The sequence below is a fragment of the Phallusia mammillata genome, chromosome 3, assembly GCF_965637545.1.
Source record: "Phallusia mammillata chromosome 3, kaPhaMamm4.hap1.1, whole genome shotgun sequence".
In the NCBI taxonomy this organism is placed as follows: domain Eukaryota; kingdom Metazoa; phylum Chordata; class Ascidiacea; order Phlebobranchia; family Ascidiidae; genus Phallusia; species Phallusia mammillata.
Genome location: NC_137254.1, coordinates 9,351,764 through 9,376,806, shown reverse-complemented (window position 1 = coordinate 9,376,806; position 25,043 = coordinate 9,351,764). Strand labels below are relative to the sequence as shown.

At 38.3% G+C, this 25,043-nt stretch overlaps 2 protein-coding genes and 1 long non-coding RNA gene across 3 annotated transcripts; 1 reads left to right on the top strand and 2 right to left on the bottom strand.

The window, feature by feature from the left end:
* Nucleotides 1-1,860: 1,860 nt before the first annotated feature.
* LOC145219449 (4-aminobutyrate aminotransferase, mitochondrial-like) lies at nucleotides 1,861-12,909 on the bottom strand. Its single transcript, XM_080086813.1, has 9 exons — nucleotides 12,859-12,909; nucleotides 11,532-11,649; nucleotides 10,836-10,885; nucleotides 10,363-10,605; nucleotides 9,733-9,931; nucleotides 9,206-9,384; nucleotides 4,228-4,399; nucleotides 2,959-3,312; nucleotides 1,861-2,128 (listed from the first exon to the last, which is right to left on the bottom strand). The coding sequence occupies exons 1-9, from the start codon at nucleotides 12,907-12,909 to the stop codon at nucleotides 2,001-2,003; spliced, it is 1,494 nt and encodes a 497-aa protein (XP_079942939.1). The 3' UTR covers nucleotides 1,861-2,000.
* Nucleotides 12,910-14,752: 1,843 nt separating this feature from the next.
* Nucleotides 14,753-15,494, top strand: LOC145218768 (uncharacterized). Its single transcript, XR_013857729.1, has 2 exons — nucleotides 14,753-15,120; nucleotides 15,198-15,494. It is a non-coding gene; the product is annotated as an uncharacterized LOC145218768 (long non-coding RNA).
* A 3,699-nt stretch (nucleotides 15,495-19,193) lies between these two features.
* LOC145220205 (uncharacterized) lies at nucleotides 19,194-23,514 on the bottom strand. Its single transcript, XM_080087481.1, has one exon. The coding sequence runs from the start codon at nucleotides 23,241-23,243 to the stop codon at nucleotides 19,596-19,598; it is 3,648 nt and encodes a 1,215-aa protein (XP_079943607.1). The 5' UTR covers nucleotides 23,244-23,514; the 3' UTR covers nucleotides 19,194-19,595.
* Between the last annotated feature and the right edge of the window lie 1,529 nt (nucleotides 23,515-25,043).

The window sequence follows — 25,043 nt, the reverse complement described above, 5'->3', positions numbered from 1 at the left end:
GCGTCGCAATTTCGATGGTGACGTTATAAACAGTAAAGTCTGATCCCTAGACTGTTCTACGTAACAAGCTAGAATTTAAATTGGCTATCAGGCACTATTAATAAGGATTTACGATGCGGCCGTCACAGCGGAAAGGTTGTGCACCCCCTGTGCTACGTCCAGGAAATTTAGCATACAAAAGTGTGTAAACCTAAGAAGTTGATTCAATGGCTGGCTTGTTGCTACATTCTTTCAGCGATTTGGACATGTGGTGTCGTGTTGACTTGTTCTCAAAACAATTTTTTTGTATTCGCAATCCTTTACTCCAGGGATATTAAAAGCAAAATTTCAGAAAGTACATTGTTCAACCTTAACAGATACCCCAGGTATGTGCTTATTCGCTTCATAATTCACCTTATTGACGCAACAATCCCAACCTGACGCAATAATATTTACAGCAAGCAGGTCAGTCTCACATAGGTCACCAGCATTCTATGTCTTCCTGCATTTTTAACACTGACTACAGCTGTACTCCCTTCGTATAGCTTTCTTCAGTCGTATACCCTAGTTTTAATGTGGTATACACTTGGGTATACAGTATACCCGGTTGAAGAGCACTGGTTTAGACTACTGTAGGCAAAAGTAAAGTTATTTGTTTGTAGCAAACTCTCTCCTGCGATTTGACTCGTGTTACACTTGCACGGCAAGCGAACAGGACAGCTTGCTTCCTTTTTTTTCTATGTGACTTACCGTCTATTGTAACGGCTGTACATTGCTCAGTTGTAAAACTGTTCTAAATAAAACATTAAATAATACATAAACATTACACTCTACTACGTTACACAACCAAACCTGACAAAAACTGATGGATAATATCGTATCTGCATTTGTCGTTTGATAAGAGAGATTTCAACAATAATGGAATTGTGAAAAATCGTCTTTTTGTTACTGAAAATAAAGTAAATGGCCCCTTAATATTGCCACAGTAGACTCATTTACCTGTCAATTACCTGATTAACATTTAGAAAATTCTTAGAAGAGAAATTAAACTATCGATTATAAGCTCTATACAGGCCTCTAATATTAACTGAAAAAATATTTTATTCAAAGAATATATTTAAATTATAGAGTCAATGCATTTAACAGTCAGTGTGAAGCTTGTGATTGCTTTTGTCTCGACAACTCATGAATGCGTGGAAGAGTATTGAAAAGAGCACAGAAAATAACTTATCATTCTCCACGTTCAATCTGTTTCTCTGTTTTGTTTTCATTTGCAAAAGAGTTGAAAAACCTAATTCACATAGATAAGTGGAGACAAACGGAAGGATACTTCGAATAGCTCTCTCTGCCACTTTGGGATAGGAATTACACATCAGTGGCCAAAATTTAGTCATTGATTTTTTCCTGAATAAATCTCTTGCGCAAGAATCCGTTTGGAGTTCTAAAAATTCATCTGTTTCCACCAACAATGTGAATGGATTTCGTATTAAATCACGCTCATCGTCATCAATTTCAGGAAAATATCGAATGCTCATGCCATCATGGCTTACACCTCGCTTCTGCGCATCTATCGTTTTCATGCGACGCTTGTTTCGAACCTTTTTTATCATTCCTTTATGCGACTAAAGTGTATATAAACGGGTGTAACTGATGTGGCCTTCATATCACTGTTGATGGCATGAGCATTTGCCGAAACGTTTGAACAATAAAGCATGTTTTACGTCTATTTGGGCCGTTATTTTCACCAGTAAACTTATGAACAGATCCGTATATAATGTTCCAAACTCTCACGTGTTTGAACATTTAGGTGTATTTCAAGCAGTACAACATAGCAACGGTCAAGAACAAGGTTGAAACATAAAATTTGACCACAATTGCAATTGCTTATTTAACGTGTATCAGTGCGAAAGCTAAAAGTGTTTCAAAATAGACATCATATCACAACAGAAAAAAGCCATGCCCGTTTATATACTTCGATCGAATTACACCTTCATATCGCTACGGATTATTTTCACACCACTTCAGGATTTCTTTACATCACGAATCGCCTGATCAAGATTGTCGACCAACATGTCCGCGTGGGTCGGTGTGAAAAGAAGACAAGGACGAAATCGCATGGTATCCGCTCCGCAAACGCCCACCAGAACACCTGGTTAAAAATTTTAAAAAATACATTGTGCATTGACCCAAAGCGTTTATGAATCTGGTGTAGCATGAACAGGCCTAGTGCAAATACAACACAAATGTTTTTACTTTGTTGCGTACCTAACACGCTTCTACTGAGGTAACAGCTACCTGTATAACTGTTTCAAAGCGTACTTAGATTGATTTTTGTCTAAGCTGTAGACAGTACACACTGTTTTGAACTATAAGGTCTCATCAGTGCAGCTAGCGACAAGACATAGGCCATATTCGCTAGGGTAGCCACCTTCCAGCACTCCAGTTTGTTAGGAGTAACGGAAAGTCAATTCTCGCCAAATCTGTTGCTTGTCACCAGCTGCACTGATGAAACCTTTCGGTCGCAACAGTGTGCACTGTCTACAGCTTATAACATTTTATAATTGGGCTTGGAAACTAAAAAGAAATTAGGTCAGATTTGCTGTACTGCTTTGAAATAGTTTAAGGCAGTAATTTTGAAACTTGAGGAAAAGGAATTTTTTTTAATTTTTACACGTGTTCGGTAAAAAAAACACATTAGCTCAGGGCTTATAACCTGTTAAGTTGATAAAATAACCAATTTTCAATGACCTTTGTATGGTTTAGCATCTACTATATAGTATATTTGGGAGGAATGAAAATATTTTGAGATGTTAATGGAGGAATTCGTTGAAAAAGGAATGGTTTAAGTGCACACACTTTATTTAAAAGTCTCCGCAAGCCGCACATTAAAGCCTTGCCAAAAAAATGCTTTTGAAACCTGCTTGATTCGATATAATGGAGTAAAAAGCCTGGCTTTTTGTGAACAAACCAACAAATTACCTTTTTGTAGCAACTGCTTGTGGACTTTATCCCTTACTCCATCACCCAGAATATCAATCGCTGAGAAGGTACCTAAGCCTCTTGCCCCATTCGCCAGCCCTGGATGAAGCTTCTCCAGCTGTTTTAGGCCCCCAATTAGATGTTTTCCCGTTTTTTCGGCATGCTCCACCAAATTATCCCGATTTACCACTTTGAGGGTTTTCTTCAGAAGATGAAGTTTGACCGGGTCCCCCCATCCAAGTGTCCAACACGCGGTAGCCCTGCAAAGTGTGACGTCATAAGTGACGTAATGTGATGACGATTGGTGCATTGCATCAGCAAATAATACAAAATCTTGAAAGTTTAGTTTTACTCCTATTTATCATATTAACTAAAATTACTCAATTAAATAATAGTTGTGTGTTCTTTAACTGACACTATTTTTTAATATTCTACTCGTTCAATTCTTTTCACCATTTCCACCTACTCAACCGCAAGTAAGTATTTTCGAGCACTTACCTCAATTAATCGTTTTCTTTTTGACTACCCAACTCAACTTCATTTGTTTAACTCCTAAAAAACTTAAGTAACTGTTTTAAATACTTTACGCAAGTCACTGTTTTCGAGCATTAAACTCAAATGAACGTTTTCGAACACTCTAATACAGGGTTTCCCAACCTTTTTATGATCTCGTACCACTTGCACGCTCTGTACTGCCACGCGAACCACTTCTTGCAGAACAACAAATTTGATCGAATTATATTTTATTCAGAAGAAGATTATTGGCCTACTAAATAACACTAAAGCACCACAACTAAATTTAATAAGATTTTTGTTTTTGTTTACTGTCCATCAATTGATCGAACAAATATAAAGTTGTGAATCCAGGTTTTTGTGAAAAAAAACTGAAGCTACTCGCATACCACCTGAAAAACCTGCGTGAGCTCTACTGGTACGCATACCACAGGTTGGGAACCCCTGCTCTAATTGATTCAATTTTGCCAACTATGTATTTCGGATCACAAGTCGCTTGTTGAGTCAAATAAATATTTTCACGAGTTATTGCTTTCGAATACTCAAATAGAGACAATATTTAACAAAACAATTCGAATCCTTCTTTTTAAATGCTCTACTCGAGTCACTATTTCCAGCTACTGGACTCACATAATTTCTTTTAGCTTTATACCTCGAGTATTTTTCAATTTCATTTCTTCTATTTAAGACTTAAAAATGTACAAATTTTAAAAACAGAACTTTTGCCCATAATTTGTTTCATCAATTAATTTTTACTTACAATATCCCATCTTATCTCATCAGAAAAATAATAACCGCCAGTCAACATTTTCTTGGCAAACGTCACCACATCCGGGGGACTTTCCATCTCAAAGTGTTCGTGCGCCCACCAGCGGCCAGTTACCGCCATACCGGTTTGAACCTCGTCACAGATGAATGCGATTTCTTGCTGTAAAATCACGTGATATTAAAGGGAATCCTTATTTTTCAGGCGTAGTGTTAAAGAGAATCCTACATCTATATTTTTTTTAACTGGAATTCTACGGGGGGAAAAAGAAAGAGATTTATTTAGCTAAGATGAACATAGATTAATAACTGGGATCAGCCCTGAAGCGTCTTTATGCTAACCAGTGATCACGGCACACTTGTTTACTTGTTCATAGTACGCCAGGCCCATTCAAGGCGTCATACCGAATCAAGTCCGTCTCCCAAGCGTTTAATCTATAATTCTGGTCGGTTGTCAGACATTTTACTAAGAGCAAGCAGATATTTTACTAATGAGTACGTGCAATATTCGGTAAGCTGCAGACAGTGTACTGTGGTGACGACACGCATTACGTTTGCAAGAAACGCCTTTTTTCTCGTTTTGCCTTTTTTCCTGCGTTTTGTTTTCGTCTCTCGTTTTGGCGTGTCCAGGCTCATTGTTAACCGGACACGCTTAATAAAAGCAACTTCGCTACATATTGGTGACCGCCGACTACAAGATACGTTTTATCTTGCTTCAAAGATGACAAACGAAGAAAACGCTGTGTCTATTAAACTGCCAACTTTTTGGGCAGAACAGCCAAGGATTTGGTTTCAACAAACCGAAGCACAATTTGCCCTAAAGAAAATTACCTGCGATCAAACCAAGTACTATTATGTGGTCGCATCACTTGATCAACAAACAGCAAGTAGGTTGATTGACTTATTAGAAGAACCGCCAGAAGAAGGAAAATACACCACGATTAAGCAGCGACTTCTGAGTGTATTCAGTCTTTCCGAATATGAAAGAGCCACAAAATTATTCCGTATAAACGATCTCGGAGATAAGAAGCCGTCGCAACTTATGGATGAGATGCTGTCTCTGATGTGTGGTCATCTTAACTGCTTTTTGTTTCAATTTATATTCTTGCAAGCTTTGCCAGAAGATATACGTTTGATTCTAGCAAAAGAAAGCTTTGATGATCCTCGGAAACTTGCTCTACGAGCTGATGTGCTTTGGCAGGCGAAAGGGCATGAATTGCAATTGTCAAAAATCAACAAACGGGATGAAGAAGTGCCCAAAAACTACACGTTCCGGTCTAAAAAGCAGTCTCGACTATGCTTTTATCACGAGCGTTTTGGTGAAAAAGCTATAAAGTGTCAGAAACCTTGCAGTTGGCAGGGAAACTTACCAGCGGGTCGCTCCTAACATCTTCAGCGACCGGCCAAATCAACAATTTGTTTTATGTGTGGGATAAAAATACCTGTCAACGCTTTTTAGTTGACACAGGGGCGAAGATTAGTGTTTATCCTGCGTCTGCGTTTCAGCGTAGGAATTGCTCTCGTGGTAAAGAACTTCAAGCAGCCAACGGCACCCGCATCTTAACATACGACAAGAAGCAACTCCAGTTGGATTTAACAATTGGAAGGTTTTCCTGGAATTTCGCGTTGGCGCAAGTTTCTAGACCACTCCTTGGTGCTGATTTCTTGCGCGCGCATTCCTTGATTGTCGACCTCAAGCACAATTGCCTGTTGAATGCTAAATTGTTCTCGAGCATTCCTTTGCATGCCGCCAAGCAAGCTGCCCCCAAGCTGCACAACATTGCCTTAAACACAGACGCATACGCGAAGCTTCTTTCTAAATTTCCGGTGATTACAGCACCCACTCTACCTTCCACGCCGCCAAAACACAACGTCAAACATCACATCGTGACAACAGAACCACCGGTGCATTCAAGGGCTCGCCGATTGTCTCCTGAAAAACTGGCTATAGCCAAGCAAGAATTCAAAAAAATGCTTGACATGGGAATAATTCGAAGATCAGCTAGTCCCTGGGCTTCGCCCCTACATATGGTTCCCAAAGATGGTACAGGCTGGCGCTCTTGTGGCGATTATCGCAGGTTAAATGCAATAACAGAACCAGACCGATACACACTGCCACACATTCAAGATTTTTCAGCAGGTCTGGCTGGCGCAAAGATATTTTCCAAAACAGACTTGGTCAAGGGTTACCACCAAGTTCCAGTAGCACAAGAAGATATTCCAAAGACGGCAGTTATAACGCCTTTTGGTTTGTTCGAGTTTCTGCGAATGCCATTCGGTATGAAGAATTCCGCGCAGGTTTTTCAACGATTAATGGACAGCATATGCCAGACGCTCTATTTTGCATTTGTTTACTTAGACGACATTCTGATATCAAGTAAATCCAAGAAGCAACATCTTTCTCATCTTGAGGAGCTTTTTCAGCATTTGTCTGCAAATGGACTGGTAGTCAATTTAAATAAATGCTTATTTGGGAAAACTCACATTGAGTTTCTTGGTCATCACATTGATGCAAACGGAGCCAAACCTCTGACAAGCAAGGTAGCAGCTATTCAACGCTTTCAACGCCCACACACAATTAAAGGTCTGCAGCAATTTGCTGGAATGGTAAATTTCTACCACCGCTTTATTCCTTCGGCCGCAAGCATTATGCTACCCATTTATAAAGCTCTATCAAAGAAGGCTAAACAGTTGGTTTGGACAAAAGAACTGCAGTCCAGTTTTGATGAGGCGAAAAGCGCTTTAGCTAAAGCAGTTACACTTGTTCACCCGCAGCAACAAGCACCTGTATCATTAACCACGGACGCATCGGATCATGCTATAGGCGGGGTTCTAGAACAAAGGGTTAATGGCTCCTGGGAGCCTCTTGCGTTTTTCAGTCGTCAATTAAGACAAGCTGAGAAGAAATACAGCACGTTTGACCGAGAACTACTCGCTTTGCATCTAGCAATTCGACACTTTCGCTATTTTATGGAAGGAAGAGCATTTACAGCATACACCGACCACAAACCATTAACTTTTGCTTTCAAAAAGGCCGCAGAACCTTGGTCAGCTCGACAACAAAGGCATTTGACTAATATTTCTGAATATACAACTGATGTGCAGCACATAAAAGGCAAGAACAATGTTGTAGCAGATGCCCTTTCTTGGTCATACATGGCATCAGTCCGACAACAAACCATCGATTTGGATTATCACCAGTTAGCAGCAGCTCAACATTGTGACGAAGTTGAAGCATATCGCACAGTTGTGACATCGCTTAATTTAGAAGATGTTCCCATTGGTCCATCGCAAACTACTGTGTTGTGTGACACATCCACCGGTTCTCCCCGACCAATAGTTCCCTCAAGCTGGAAGCGAAAAGTGTTTGATGCTATACACGGATTATGTCACCCATCTGTGCGTACTACACAGAAGAATATGTCCGACAAATTTGCATGGCATGGAATTAACAAAGAAGTTCGCTTATGGGCGCAGAAATGCATCGAATGTCAGAGGTCGAAAATTCATCGTCACGTGAAGGCGCCACTGGAAGAGTTTGCTGTTCCAAACATACGATTCAGTCACATACACGTGGACATTGTCGGACCTTTGCCTGAATCAAGAGGTGCAAAGTATCTATTCACAATAATAGATCGCTATACCCGATGGCCGGAGGCAATTCCGATAGCAGAAGCCACAACCCCAGTTATTACATCAGATAGAGGACCACAATTCCCAGTCTTATTACATCAGATAGAGGACCACAATTTACGTCCAATCTGTGGAAGGAAGTCTGCCAAATGTTGGGCACCAAACATCAATGCACTACCGCTTTTCACCCACAGTCGAATGGCAGTCTTATTACATCAAATAGAGGACCACAATTTACGTCCAATCTGTGGAAGGAAGTCTGCCAAATGTTGGGCACCAAACATCAATGCACTACCGCTTTTCACCCACAGTCGAATGGCCTGGTTGAACGCTTCCACAGGCACCTCAAGACTTCATTAGTTACACGACTTACAGACGTAAATTTGTGCGACGAGTTACCGTGGGTGCTTTTGGGTATACGCACTTTACCCAAAGAAGATCTGAAGACCTCCAGTGCAGAATCGGTGTACGGCTCAACCATACCAATTCCAGGAGATTTCATTCCACCTACACAGCAAGAACCCCTGCCCAACGAATATGTGCGAACGTTGCGCAAGGCACTGTCGAGATTGCTTTTTGGAATATTAAACATTTAAGCGAATTTCATCCATCAAAGGCTACATTTTTTATCAAATGTCTGTAACAAGCATTATACAGCCGTTGTTCACTTGAAAAGCCTATTATGCATATAAACGCTCCGGGCGCGGGTTTGAATCCTACCACAGGCCAGAGTTGAGTTGAGTTTTGTTCGCTTGGTGAAATAAAACATAGCGACACAACAGCACAAAAACAATGACCAAGCCAGAAATAGCTGCGCAGCGTTGAAACGTTATGGAGCGCAATATAGTGAAGGGCACAATTGGTGGATAATGGCTGAACACGCTACAGCTACGCCGTATTTTTAGACGTTTTGTGATTGGGGCTCACAAAAAAAGTGAGGCTGGCGCATTGTAGTAAACCGTATACAAGGCATATTTACCGTATGTTTTCCTGCTTGAAATATTTAACCGACATTATGCTTGCAAAAAGCCATGCGTACTGTGATTCACTTAACTAACGCATAGATAAACCATTCAGCTGGAGTTTATGTATTTACCCTGACAATTTAAGCATCAAAAAACGGGTACAATATTTTAGCCTATTGATGTTTTAAAGTCCTGGAAAGACTCCTGTCGTGGGTTCGAATCCCATCGCAGGTTAGATTTTTCTAGCCTATGCCTTGCCATATGGTGGCGAATGCTTGGTGACCGGCATAATCGGCACAACGCCTTTAATTAACCTGGCGTACTGTGATTTATTTATGCTTTATTTACTTTGAAAATTTTATTAAGCTTACTCGTTCAGTCATTTTTTTAAGTTTTCTGAAGTAATCTCCAGACGCATGGAAATCTCCGCCCTCTGCTTGGACTGGCTCGATAATTAAGCCAGCTACCGGAGCTTTAGTATTCCACTGCTCCACTAAGTCCTCGGCTACTTCAAGAAATATTGTAGAAATATCTTGTAAGATTTGTGCCCCTTAAAACAAAAAATCAAATTCCATTCAAGTTTTATTTTTATTAAATGTGTCAATAATAAGAGTTAACAATCATTAGAAAAATTAATAATTTCAAAAATCTATCTATTTGTCCGTTTTTAGCATACTTTATCGAAAAATTGACAAGGTTTAGAACAGTCGTGTGAACAAAACAAGCATTAACCGATGTCGATTCGTTCAAGCCCTACCACATTACAAATCATTTGTTCCTCAAGTTTTGTCCGAATTCGGCAAAGATCCGGATTGACCGAATCAGGTTTAACCTATGTGCTGTCCCCAAATTCACTTCTTTAAAAGAATGTGGACAAAAATGTCACACAAATTTAAACTGACCTCTTCAGTAGCGTTTTCACGCTCAAACTCTTCCAATGGATATTTGAGTCTAGGAAATGGAGCAATTGGCCAATCAAAACTTGGCACGTCTATTTTGTGAACTGGTTTACTATGAGTGGTGGACAGTGCACCCAGGGTACGCCCATGAAACGCCCCTTCGAATGAAAGGATTGAGAGTTTTGGCGCACCTGGTGGCTAAAATAGTAAATAATACGTTGTATGATCTATTTTCAATGCTAACTGCATGAAAAAGTTTGTACTTAACATAAACAAAAATATAATACAAATTTTATGCACGTTTTTTAACTAATGGAGCCTAATTGGTATTCGATCAAATAAATTAAACAATATCCTAATAATATCCTCTTTTAATGTTGCAGATTATTGGACTTTCAGCGTAAACCGCTGGGTCAATTGGGGTCACAGTGCATAACGTCAAATACCTACCAATGACGTATTTTAATTTGAAAAAAAAAAACACTTCTCATTTCACGCCTTGGAGGCCTGTGGGTAAACTGACCAATCGGGGTGAAATGGTTCAAATGAAAGCACGTTGCGTTAACGGTAAGAATAAATTAATAATAAAATCTTTCAATGACGTAACACCACTCTCTGTTACGTCATACCTGGTTCCACATGCATGACTCGTAGGCCGGGTCGCCCAAGGGGGGCAGTTCGACCCCCCGTTTTTTCTTCATGCACCAGAAGAAGACCGACTTAAAGGCGTTCTCGTTCGAGCAACTGCCGCAAGCCATCGTGATCACCTGACCAAGACCACGTGGTGCGACTTTGAGCAAAGTTTTATTAATGAGCGCGGGAAAGTTAGGGAAAGGGAACCTCGCCATTGCAGGTCTGTTGATCATGGCGGACTGCGAAAAAATATTTTAAGTTAGATTTCGCAATAGACATTTTTTGACTGGAAAAAAAGTATGTTGACGTCATGCAATACGCAATACTCATGACGTCACAAATCATGACGACGAAAACAATTGTTTAGGTTACCACACTAAAGAATTTAGGTAGACAACCTTACGTCACCACGTTTGCTAATTGAGGTCACTGTGGTGTTTATGACGTCACCACGACACGAGTCGTATACCTGTGCGGCAGTAGTGTTGCATGTCTCTAGCAGTTCAGGGTGATTATAACCTAAAACAATAAAAAATATTTGTTGTTGGACGTGATCGCTGGTCTGCATCGACGCTTCAGGTCTGATCCCCGTATGAATATGTTCATCTTAGCTAAGGTAATATGCTATTAGAAAACTGAAAAACTTAAAACCGAGTACAAAAATTGAATCAATATTAATCTTTACGTAGTTTCAAAGTTTCTGTTTTAATTACATGCAGTGTTACGCATGGAAATCTACTTTTCATTATTGTATAGGATTGTTAAAAGGGTTTGTAGTTCCTTGGTGGGCCTTTTACCTTTGTAGAGCCGAGATAGAAATAAACATCACATTGTACGATTTTAACTAACTACAACAGTATATTAAGCCAAAATTCGATGAATATCATGAAAGTATTCTAATACTTAGTTTGGTAGTTGCGTAATATTGTTATGCTGCATTAAGTCTGGTGGGATTCGAACCCATGGAAGAAATATTTTCTGGACCAGCTTTAACTAGGCCTAAAATTGGGGTCCCGAACAGGCTTAAAAAACAAACTCAGAACCCGGGCCGAACCGGTATGTTTAAAAAATACGAATTAGGTCCGAAATAAGTGTGAAGTGACGCACGGATTAAGCCCATTTTAAGTAAACTCACCGGTGACAAGACTTGAAACAACATGCTTACCCAAAGGCAATGAGGAGATTTGTTGGAAGCAATCAAGCAGAACGTTTTCGTCAGCATCCACCAAGTAGTTGCCTTGGCTTTTTTCGAAATTACAAAATAGCTCGACGGCTTGTGCAGACTAAAAAAATAAACAAAAATGTTACGTTTAACAACATAAATTATATACAAAGTTGTATAATTTGGTGGTGAATAAAACTAGCTTATACAGTACCGTATTATTCGATTGTAAGCAGTAGCCTAATTTTTTTGTGTGACAATTTTTATGTCATGCAGACATTGTTTTAGACAGCTTTGGATTTTAATGTGTTGATTTTACCTAAAATAATTTTTAACGCTAAGTAAATATATTTTTGATTAACTGATTATTGCTTCATTGTTGGTCTCTTGAATAAGATTCTGTCACAAAAACGAAGAAAAAATGATATTTATAATTGGGCTTTATCGGTAAATGTTTTCATTAAAAAAAAAAACGTTTCATAATTGCATTTTGTATGGATTTTTTTAATTAACTTAATAACCCGTTTTTTTTTCGACGAAACGGTTTGATCAGAAGGGAACTAAAAGTATTAACTTTCTAACAGTAAATTTCTAGAATACTTGTTGTGAAATAAATTCTTCCTAATTGTTTATGTCAAAAAATGAATATACTTCCGAAATAAGTTAAAACACGTTCACACAAGCATGTTTTTGTGTGTTTTTAGTGTTTTACATCTTTACACACCGCCGATCTGTTTGCAAATCACAGCTTTCTATAAAAAAGCAATTTCCAGACCAGCGAATCAAATAGCAGAATTGTTTCAAACTCACAAAAGCAACGGAATCGGTATTAATAAAGACATTAAGGTCAAACTCTAGAATAGAGGCAAAAGTTATCAAACACGAAGTATTTTGCCTGTGTCATTTTCGAAGCCAAGCAACCCTTTTTTGCAACATTTCAAAGCCTAGATATGTCATTAAGGTTATTAAATTGGGTTGACTGTCAGTCTCGCAATTGGAAAATATTCTAAATACTACTTTGTTGGACCTTGGTTGGCAGTAAAACAGTAAACTTATCAAACTTCAGAAAATGCAAAAACTATAAAGTTTAGTTGGTAAACAGTAAAATTTAACGCTACCGTTGGGCATGCGAAACATTTAAGGACACTAAAATTTAAATGGCGTGGCCAATTGAATCAACTATTGTTAGACTTTAAACTACAATTTTGTTTAAGTGAGTTTAAACATGGGTATCGGTAAAAGTAATTGATATGGCCCAGGAGTGGCCAAACTACGGCCCGACAAAGGAGTTCATGCGACCTGCCAAATGTTAGTAAAAAGAGAAAGTTACCGAGCAACGCCAAGTAATATCATGAGCATAGGCGTAGAGTTTTTGGGCCATACTTTGGGACTAAACACAGATACTTTTTACGTGTCCTAGGCCAGTGGTCGGTCCGCGAGGAGTTCGTTACCGGGCCGTATAATTTTTCAGGTTAAATGCTCTAAAACATTTTGCCCATGTATCCCGAGGATGATAAACTAATTTATGAGTTTTAATTGCTAAATATTTGTAGTTTTTCACAGACCGGTCCGCGATAAAATTTCACTTTCAAAAACGGTCCGCAGTGCAAAAAAGGTTGCCGACCCCTGTCCTAGCCTGTAGTTTCTGCCACGATAGTTTGCAAATAGTCACTTGATACAATTGATCTTCGTTCGGTTTCGGATGTTTACTGTACGTCTTTTAGAACAGACTACTTTGAACTGTTGACGCCAAAACTTTGATCGCCTAGGATCAACTTTAGGCTCTTGCAGTACTTTGCAAACGGACATTAAACACGGCTATGGAATCGTTAACGCAGAAAATATAAAGATTGATACTAAATCAACTTGTATTGTTTAATGTTGGCGTGTTTATTAAAAAGAAGATGTATCTTTAATTGTAGGGTGTTATTGTGCCAAATGATGCTAAAGTTATTTTTCAAGTGTAGCATATGTTGCAATAAATTACCGTTTATTTTGAAACAATTGCAATTGTTGCGTTTCAACCAATGTTTGTACGATTAATGAAGTCACAACAAACGTTATACGTGTAGCTTAAAACATACTATGGTTAATTTACTATGCGTCCCCAAAAAATTGGGAACATTTGAATGTGACCTTTGCACTGAAAAGTTTGCCCACTTTTGATATAGCTTAAAAGTAAATTCGCTTTTAATTTTTAACTTATTGTAATTGCAATGCGTAAATTTGTGAAAGCCAAGTTAATTTTTTATTTAATTAGCAATTGTTAAAAATAATATAAGAAGCGCTATATTATTTTCACCTTTGTATTAGGGCCAGGGACTGCAGTTTTTACAGTTGGTGCTTTCGGTTCAACTGCTGCGCTAGCATGTTGGAATCTTGAATCTATAAAATAAAAATCGGAAAATAAACATTAAAAAACAGAAATAATATTTATCATAATTATAATTACTGGTTATCAATTAAACCAGAGGTCGGCAACCTTTTCTGGACTGCGGACCGTTTTTGAAAGTGAAATTTTATGGCGAACGAGTCTTCAAAAAATTACAAATACAAGCAATAAAAACGTTATAGCTTGCCCCCCAGTCGAACTTTATCCAAGGGCTATCTCCGAATCATACATGATATACCAGAAATATAGTGCGATTATCACAGAAGTTCTTGTTAAACAAGTACATTCGATTTTCTAGTGTAATTCTATCATTAACCTACGAATTTCTGCGATATTTCAATGAACATTCACACTTGAAATGAACCGCTGTTTTCTTCTTTGATTTTTGTAAGGGTTATGTAAAAAATTCTTGGGTGTTTTTCGCAAAGCATTTTTCAGAATCACCGCTTAGGCTACATACAAATTCAGGAGTGGAATGTGTTGATGTAGGATATAGTGGCGAGTTATTTTTTTACATGAGACCACTTGTCCCGTTATGTGAAAATTGGTTGCAATTCTTTTTAATAGACTTGCGCGTCACCGCACAACGATGTCAGTAATCTCCTGCAGTATACGTCCTGTTTCAACTTTTCTTTTGCAAACATTTCTTTTAAATTTTCTAGGTGAAAAGAACCAAGAGATCGCATGGCAATGACCCGCTGCTATCTCCCTTCCCGACCCCCACAGATAATTATCTAATCATAATTAGAGCGAGAGAAAGACTTCGGCCTGTTTGACAACAATGAATCCGCTGCGACGCGTGAAAAGCGATTTTGTCTAGGCGGTATTGGCCTATTTAAAAAATTATATTGCTCACACAGACGTTCAAGCGATTTGAAGACGGGTTTAAACTTATCAGCGTTTTTGACGCAAAATTTGGGTTAATTTAGACTGCTGTATGCATTAGGTGGATTAAGGTAAGACTTGAAATAATGGAATTAAGAATGCCGGATCCTACTAGCGTATGTAACAAACCATTTGATGAAAAAAGACGGAAAGCCTAGCTGATGAAAAATAGTAATATGGCAGAAAAGAGGCAAGAAGTTGGTAATATAGACAGTGATTCATCTGAGTCTGATGCAACAAACTGACGATTGGGGCCCAAACGACAGCACTCGAAATCTGCATCAAGGATTAAAAAAATGTATTCACTTCATCGCAGTAAATAGAATTTACATTATTTTAGACGTGTACAAGCTTTTTCAAAACAAAATAACAACTTAATTGACTTTGTATAGATGTTACTCCACTCATTGAATGCAAGAATAAAAAGAACAAAACAATCGTTTACGACATCAACATTGTTCAGGTGGACGCAGCCGATGGGACAACGGCAAAATTAAACCGACAGCGGAAGTGGTTTTGTAACAGAACCTATATTGCATCATTCGTTGAGGACGAGGCTTAGTGCAACTGGGCCTTGTGGTCGCCCATAAATTACCTAATGTGAACACCCACAACTTGTTTGTTGCGACATGTTTATAATCGCCTATATATTCTGATGGCTTTTTGTTCATAAAAATATGTTCTTTCTTTATGAGTGTGAAATTTGTGAAACGATGACGTTCCAGGATAGGGGTATCATAGTTTAATGTTAGAAAACTATACATTCGGTAGGGATTATGAGAGTGTATTCTCAGATAATCACGATAGGTTTATCATAGTTTAACATCAGAAAACCGCAGGTATATGTACGGATTATGCGAGTATATTCTCAGAAAATCATGTAAGAACTTCACCTTAGCATCATGTATGATCCGAAGTTAACTTTCCGTGTAAAACAACCCTATATATCTATGATTGTCACCAGAAAATCGTACGTAACACAAACATGAACTTATATATTAAATGTGTGATTCGGGGATAATTTTCCGACTGGGAAAGGCCTTTCCGGGATACATGGGCAAATTGTTTTGTAGCATTTAAAAAAAAATTGCACGGCCCAGTAACGAACTCCTCGTGGACCAGTACCAGGCCGCGGACCAGCGGTTGCCGACCATTGAATTAAACAACCAGATGTTTTTTGTTTTTGTTGTGTTTTTTGTCCAATAAGCGCCAACGAACACCTGATATTCCGTGGCTAAAACATGCCTTCTTTTACTAGTTTATGCAAGCCCAACCCCGAAACCCTAACCAACCCGATTTTTTTTTCAAATTATGCCCAAACCCGACCAGAATATCGGGCTCCCTTTTACTACTTCAAACATATATGTAAGGGATGTCAGGCAACAACAAAGTAACGTACACACAAAAAAGAACTATGATGAAAATGTAACACAATTTTCCTGTTGTGATAACATCACTGTTTGCCTCACTGCAAAACTTACGTTTTAGTGTCAAAAGTGTAACTAAGGATTTTACGTTACGATGCAAAGGATTTGGGTATCCTGTCGAATTAAAAAATACTGAACAAGCGTTTCGTCCACCAGGTGGCATATTTCACAAATTCGTCGTTTCACTGGAGTAATGCTAAACAAAATACTAGTTGTTCTTCAGGAAATTTAATTTTGCTGACGTTTCGCCAACCAGAACTGCCGAATTAAGTCGGCAACCCTACCCAAATTCAGTTTCGGCTAGAATCCAAAACCGTCTATAAGTTATTAATTTTCCAGGTTAAAAACCAAAAAAACAACTTACGTTTAGTTGCAGATTGCGAAATAGCTTTCCCACGGCGTAAAACATTTGCGTATTTCACTCCATGAGACATCTTGGACTACATTTTCGCACGATGCTGTCAGTAAATACGCACAGAAATCTAGTCCTGTTTCGGCGAAGAAAAAATGAGTTTTTAATCACTTAGGAAATCTAATACACGGCACGAATATATATTAGTTTTCCAAAAAATACAGAGCTTTAAAGAATATTTAAAATAAACTTGTGTAAATATGCTGGCGATTAGGACTATTAGGGTTAAGGTGAGATTTTATAATAGAAATAGCAATAAACCCAACTTAAACATAGCTCTAAACCCTACATTTAGTTCCTAATCCTGTCTCAGTCTCACTGTTAATTAAATAACTGTGCTATTTACGCTATCTATCAGTATGTAGCCTTTGTCTGTTTTGAGTTCTTGTTAGTCCCTCTACCTGGTAGAGTCTACCACTACCATATGACTTACAAACAAAACTACGCTGTAATTGATACAAATACAATTTTACAAAAATTTATGCGTTTAAAAAGCGGACTGCTTCAAAATACCCGAATCTTTCTTACTAGAAATGCACCATTCGAACCATGCAATTGAATTTATTCCAACAAAACGCCTCAGTGCAATGGCTAAAATTCATGCAAAACGCAATTTTTACTGAATTTGTAATTTTTTTCTTGCTAAAGAAATGAAAAACGCATGTATTTTACTCTAAAATACGCAATCCACTTTAAATTCGTAAAAAAACTTTCGCATTAAATCGCTGGATAAAAATTTATGCGTTTTTAAAAAGTCTGGCTATAAATTAAACAAAAGTTGGCCGAGCGCATCAATATTTACCAAGCGTCACGCTTGACATAACATCTCCCAAATGCAAAAGTTGGACATTAAAGGTATTTTACAAATTCTTAAAAGCAGATAAAAAATTCAGCAAAATTAACATAAAGGCCAGTAATTGGACACATATCAGCTTCACTTTTATAATTGTCTGTTGAACAAAACCAACAAAAGCAATGAAACGTGCTCGTAGAAGCAAAACTTTAGCAATATTTTTGTTGCTTTGACTCATAAAAATGTCTTTCGAGCATTTATAAAAACACTTTTGATTAATGCTTACTACTTGCACCAACTTAAATGCATGCAGGGTTTCCTAGGCAGCTTTTTGGGGCCAATTGAAATTAACTCTAACAATTAATTGAGTGCAATAGAATGCAAACCATCCTTTTTTAAGACAAACCCTTTTTTCAGTCACTACCCAAACAACCAATGGTTTATTTGAGGTCAGTGTGGAAGCGCCAATCAACCAAAACACCAAGTTACGAAGGTGGGCGGCAACCGGCAAGTAATTCAAATTCACTTTTAAGTTAACCCATGCGACCTTAATCACTTCTTGTTTCTTCTTGTAATAACTTTGTGACTACAGCCTGTTCAATTCAACCTTATTCACTAATTGTGCTCTCTCCACCTTTTACTTCGCAATGTTTTAATGTCGCACTGCTGCTTCCGGCTTGGTAACTGTTCTAATGCAATATTTTCGTTTCTCCCGAACTAATTGAACACAACTTATGTCCAAAGGTGACAACCTCACCCTCCAATGTGAGCCTCTGTCACATAACGCTTGTAGTAACGGCGTAGCTGGAGCGCGTCTACCAACTATCCACCAATTGTGTCCTCATTATTGTCGCCCTTTTTAAGGTCCGAACGTTGCGCAGCTATTTCCGGCCTGGTGAATATTTTAGCGCAATTGTGCTGCTACGATTTTGCCCGGCGAAGTAAACTCAACTCAACATACATATAGATAATATAGCCAAACCACAGTTGGCGAGACGAAAATGTACAGCGAAAGGCAATATATGCAAAACGCTTCACCTAAAGTAATTGTTGTGCATTGCGCGTAGCTTATAGGCACTGTCGGTTAAATTTTCAATTGTTTCCTGTTTTGCTAGAATAGGACAAACGTTTCAAATTCCCCTATTGTTTTGCTACAGTAAAGAAAATGCCGGAATGTGACAATAGGCTTATGGCATACAGGCAGTGGTGGGATTCAGCCGGTTCGCACCGGTTCTATACAACCGTCTCACGAAATTTTGTAAAAAGGCAAAACACAAAATGCAATAAACAACAAAGATAGTACCAAAAAAGGAACATGGCAATATAACAAAAGAAACCAGTACAGTCAAACAGCGTAAAACAAATTACACGAACAAAATTACAAATTTTCCCTTTGTTATTGTTTGTCTGAAAATTTAATTGTTGCGTCATAAGTTGTTAGCAGCGATTCAATTTATGTACTTATTGTATTTGTTTGCCACTGTAACTGTTAATCTTGCTATTGCACTGCCTTCTATTTATCTTCGTAAAACGAAATTCTGCCGTATATATATATATATATATATAACTTTCATGTTCTTAAAACCCCAATTTGAAATTAAAGTCTTTACCAATACCAGTATGTGCATACCATGCAAAAAAAAATTTTGATTCTTAATTACTTGATTTTGTTACAGTATTCATTTATTTTGTCAAAATATCGAAACGATGACCTGATAAACCTCAGTGTTTTATTGAATTTGAAACTGACACCGAAAATTGTTTAGTCATATAATTTTCAACTCTAGTCCATATAAATAAGAGAAACTGTATATAATACAATCACAATTAGGTTTAGTAAGTTATAATTTCAAATTGCTTCACAATCGATCAAACTTTATACAGAACAAGAAAAAAAAACTTGCACACAACTTCATATTTTTTAATCAAACGCATTGTGGTTATTTTTAACACTAGTTCATATAAATAAGAGAAACTGTATACAATACACACTACACACACAATTAAGTTTAGTATAAATTCTAGTTTAACAAACGCACTGTGGTTATTTTGAAATGAGGTCATTTAAAAGAAAAAGCTGAAAACACATTAAATCAATCTGGTTAAAAACGTTTTTTTTGTCCTTAATACAGTAAATTGGCCAGAACCAATACGTGGATCAGTTGTTTGTTTCAACAATCTCAATCACTCTGCCGGCTTCTTCCTCTCGGTGAGCGTTGTATCTAACAGCTAAATCTGATGAGCGATTCCCAAATGCCCGTAAGGAGGACAATTTTTTCACTAGCCATTTCTTTGCCCTGGTAAGTTGATCTTCTATTACTTTCGAGTAAAGCAAAGGATTTAGAGCGCTGTTAATTGGAAGCAACAGACAAGCACTTAACACAAAAGCATCTAGTGGCATCTCGATTCCTCCAACACTCAAATACCCCATTACACAAACTGGAATCCAGCAACAGAAGTCGGTCAAAATCAACCTCGAGATTCTTTTTTGCATCTTGGAGCTGATGTCATTGCTTCTAGATCCTTTCATCCGGTTGCTCTGTTTGTAGACAAGAACATATGCAATCACCATGTAAATGAACATGAGGAAGTTGATTGTGATTAGGAAAGTTGAATATTCCCAAACAAATTCACCAGTTGTGGCAAACAAACGTGGCATACAGACACTTGTTTTTCCATAATATCCAAACTCTCCTTTGATTGAGTTACGAGGAAATGCTTTATTGATAGTTAATTTCACATCGTTCCAACTAGCCAGATTTGCATTTACAATTCTTTCTGCAAGAAGTGACATGTTTTCTCTCGAGACAAAATCGGTTCCGAAAAAGTTGTTTGGAAACCAAACATCAGTTGCAAAATATTCCGAAGTGACTTGCAGCAAAGGAACAGTTGCCAAAACAACAGCTAAAATCCAGCAAAACAATTCAGCAAGTGCAATTCTACCTACTCGTACACTTCGAATAAGGAATGGTTTAAAGGCTGATACAAGGCGAAAGGTGGTCATTGCTGTCATAGTAAATGCTGAAGCTTCTGACGATACAATTGCAAGTGCTCCAAGTCCTGAACACAAACTACTTGATCTCCATTCCTTATCGTGAAGACAATACGATCCAGAAACTTGAGTTGCTTGTATAATAATAGCAAACAGGTAGACACCCATGAGGAAATCAGAGAGGCTGAGGTTAAGGATGAAAACATTGGTGTTGATAAACACGTTTTGGTTTCTGTCGGCTTTCCATAAGCTCTGAGCAGTTGCAATAAACACAAACGAATTTCCTCCCATAGCTAGAAAAGCTGTTATCCAGAAAATTGCTCGGTATATTGGATTAGCAATCATTTCGTTGACATCTGCAAACGCGTCCCTAGCTAAGTTCACACATTCGTCACTTCCGTCTGAACAATCCTGAATTCCATTCTGTACCAGTTTCCATTCTATTGACAATGGTTCCTTATTTGTGCAAAAAAACCTTTCCTCTTTACAGCGGCATCTGCTTTCATCAGATTCATTGTCACAATCGATAATTCCATCACAAACAGTTTTCCTGTCTATGGAAATTTGACCGTTTGTTTTGCAATAATATCTAGTTTTGTAACAAAGGTTTAAAAATTCATCTGAACTGTCGTCACAATCAACTTTTCCGTCGCACACCTGAGTGTATTTTATATTGATTTCTTGCTGTGAGAAACAATAGTACATTATTGGACAATTTAATTCACCGAGCATTTTGAAACTGTTAGAGGTTTTTCCATCACATATCGAGTTCAACAAAGATTTAACTTCCTCACCATGGTTCAAACGATTTTGAAATCGTGTTCTTAACAATTTGTTGTCAGTTCTTGCACACTTGAATATTTCGTCAAGCCCGAAACTACTACGGTTATCGAGTACACATTGATCTTTTTCCAAGTAATTATCAAATAAACCATGTTCTTTATTCATTTTGTCGACATTCATCATGCTTGAATTGAATATAATCTCTTTTTGTTGTGCACAGATAGAATTATTTTTACAGTTCTTCCGGCTTAAGCTATTTTTCTTCATTATTTTGTCACACAAGTTTCGGTTTAAACACAAACACTCATCTGACATATCAAAGCAATCCACTATTCCCTCACAAACTTGCTTGGAAGATATAATAATCTTTTTATCAAAGCACTGAAAACATCTAAACTGTCCGTTGACAAAACAAAGATCAGATTTATCAGAACATTGAGCCACTGAATCGAAGACGTTTGCTTGAGGCAAAACACAAACACCTTGTCTTGAGGATCCTGAACATTTGAAACCGAATCCTTCTCTTATTTCGTCGCTGGTGTCATTGCAGTCTGGAACAAAATTACAGAAATCAATGTTTTTAACGAGTTGCTGATTTTTACAAAAAAGCAAATCCCAACAAAAGCTTTCTGGGGCTTTGCATGCAGTTGAAACACAAATAACTTTCCCAGCAGTACAGTTATTAGTGTCTTCAGCACACGATGGTTGAATTACTGTATTGCACTTTGCTGGAACTGGGGTATGTATGAGATACCTGGCAAGTTGTTCACTCGTACAAATTGTGGCAAACATTGTACAATATCCACAATAGAAATTCGCAACTGAACAAAGTTCGTCACTCCCATCAGAGCAATCTTTAACGTTGTCACCCAGCTTGTCAAAATCTATAAATCCACCCACAGAAAGACATTTAGTGTCATTCAAACTACATGGACATCTTGCATAAAGGCCAGTATTGTTACATGTTTCATATGTTTCGTCACTGCCGTCGAAACAGTCACGATTTCCATCACACAATAAAGATGGATTAATGCAATTTCCGTACATTACAACGCATATTTGTTCACCAATACACTTGCATTGGAACGTACTAGATGGACAAGAGCAGTTTAATTCATCACTCCAATCTCCACATTCAATCCTTCCATTACACTGAAAATTTTTGTTCAGGCAACCGTTTCGAGAAATACAGTTTTTGGTTTTGTAGCAGTTACATTCAAACTTATCAGCTGGACAAGTGCAATTAACTTCATCACTCCAATCTCCACAGTCATTAACTCCATCACATTGAAATTTTTTGTTGATGCAACCACTATTAAAGACACAGTTTTTTCTTTTGTAACAAGGACATTCGAACTTTTCAGCTGGACAAGTGCAATTAACTTTATCATTCCAATCTCCACAGTCAATAATTCTATTGCATAGCCAGTGTTTGTGGATGCAACCATAGCCCCATGAGCAGTTCTTTGTTCTGTGACAGGGGCATTCTAACCTATCAGCTGGACAAGAGCAACTATACTCATCGCTCCAATCTCCACAATTGTTTACTCCATTACATACAGCAAAGTTTCTAATGCAACCGTAGCCAGATGTGCAGTTTTTAGTTCTGTAACATGGGCATTCATACGTATTAGCTGGACAAGTGCAGTTAACTTCGTCACTCCAATTTCCACAGTCATTTTTTCCATCGCATATTTCATCTATACGTACGCGCCAAGCATTTTTAGAAGTGTTATTTGTTTGGTAAGAGTTGCACTTCACCATTTTGACCGGTGCTGCACAATGAGCTTCATCACTTCCATCTAAGCAATCTATCAAACCGTCACATTGTTCGTAAGATAGTATGCATCCAAAGTAACCCTTACAAGTAGTGTTGAAGCAGTCACACTGAAACCTGTCTTCCTGACATCCTTCACTAAACTCGTCGCTCCAATCACCACATTCGCTTAACCCATTATTTACCCGTAACTTTGGTATACATCCCGGATAGACCCCACACCGACCGAACTTGTGACAAGCACATTCGAACATTGGAGAAGGACAAGTGCAGTTGGGGCCAATATAGGGAAAGTCGCACACCGAGAGATTTTCTGGTTCTGTAAATAATATTGCAAGTTGAATGGACAACTATTACCACTGGTCACAATATTTTATTTCGGTATATGTCTGGTTTCGTCCACCAGGTTGCATTTATAACAAATGTGTCCTTCAACTGGTGTGATGCTGAACAAAATCTAATTGCTTTTTAGTAACCTATTTTGCTGAGCTATTCGCCCATCCAAAACGGTAAGGCTCGTTAAGAGCAATTAAGGTGAATATTTGCGAGCACACAAGCGAAAACCCCCTTCTTTCAAAAAGCAACCAGTGTTTTGTTTAGCATTAGCCCAGTTGACGGACACATCTGAAGGACACCCATCTTACTAAACCAGAAATACGATGCTCGACGTAGCACATGAACTTATACAAATGACTTTCAACAGGGAGCTCATTAAATTATCACGAACAAGTTTTCATTAAACCGACCCAAAGTCACCAAATTCTGCCACCAGCTGTTACGAGAGTGTACCTGGTTTTCTGAGAGTAGTTTTCCTCAGTAAAAGCGTTTGTCAGAGACTTTGGGGCTCGAACTCGAGTTTTGGGGGCAAATTGGGGCTCGAACCCGAAGGTACAAGGTCGAACCCATTATGTTTTCTTAAATATAGCCCGAAAAGGCCCGAAAATGTAGTGAATTTATAACGTAACAATACGCTTTAGTAATTAGCTACTCCGTAGTCTTCTTTTGCATGGCCTCCACGGATCTAATGAGTTAAGTTGAGATAGTTTTATTCGCTTGGTGAAATAGCAACAGAACGGCACTGAACAATCACCAAGCCAAAATAGGTGCGCAGCAAGGAAACGTTATGGAGCGCGAAATAGTGGAGGGCACAATTGGTGGATCATGACTAGACGCGCTGCAGCTACAACGTGTTATGAAGCGTTGTATAGCTGGAGCTCACCAGAGAGTGGGTTTAGCGCACTGTGAGTAATACACGACTAGGGGAAAGTGGCAAAACCCGATCCGACTTACAACTCTGATAGTCTACATCCGTCTTATTGGGTGTAACCATAACAGTAAGCTACGTGACTTTTTGAATGGTAATAGTTAAATTATTGACACTTCGGTTCGGGCTTAAATTGAAAAGAAAACAATCTATAAAAGAGCTTAACCGTAATTTCACATTGGGAAAACGTCTGGACCTAATACAAGACTTCAGAAAAGTCGTCGGGCCCGGTTAGGATTAGTATTATCCGGTCAAATTCTCAAACATCGGCAGTCTGCTTGTCAAAACCAGCCAAAAAACCGCAACTGCGAAGTAAATTTAAACGACGCAATTTTACGGTCATTCAACTGCTTGCAAAGACGTGTGTATCTTTTTGATAATCCGCTAAAAAGGCAACAACATCTATGTAATGGACTCGCAACTCGATGTCCAAAACAAGTCTAATTGGGCGGGAAAACCGCCACCCAAGCAAAACTGTTGATGGTCATATTCTTGTCTTAACATTTCTTTTTCTTACAATTTGTACACAATAACCGCCTGTTGTGTTGCAAAAGGGATGAATCTTACTTCAAAAAGGTATTAATTTACTTCGAGTTTTACAAATACAACGAAGTCTTGGTTTTAAGGTGTAGCTAAAGCGCTGTTACAGTAGCTATATTCACTAGACCTGCCACGCACTTTTTGCGCGCCGAAAAAGTTATGACCTTGCGTAGCTATTTCCTTTTTGGTGATCGTTCATTGCAATTATGTCGCTATGTATATAATATCAACCTAAACCTCTCTTGCTGCT

Coding starts and splice junctions, on each gene's coding strand:
- LOC145219449 (XM_080086813.1), bottom strand. CDS start 12,909: ATGGCCCAAAAACTCTACGCCTATGCTCATGATATTACTTGGCGTTGC. Junction 11,650..12,858: donor ATATTACTTGGCGTTGCTCG/GTAACTTTCTCT, acceptor TTATTTTTTTAG/TCTGCACAAGCCGTCGAGCT. Junction 2,129..2,958: donor CAAGCAGTTGCTACAAAAAG/GTAATTTGTTGG, acceptor ATTTTTAACCAG/GTGTTCTGGTGGGCGTTTGC.
- LOC145220205 (XM_080087481.1), bottom strand. CDS start 23,243: ATGTTCGAATGTGCTTGTCACAAGTTCGGTCGGTGTGGGGTCTATCCG.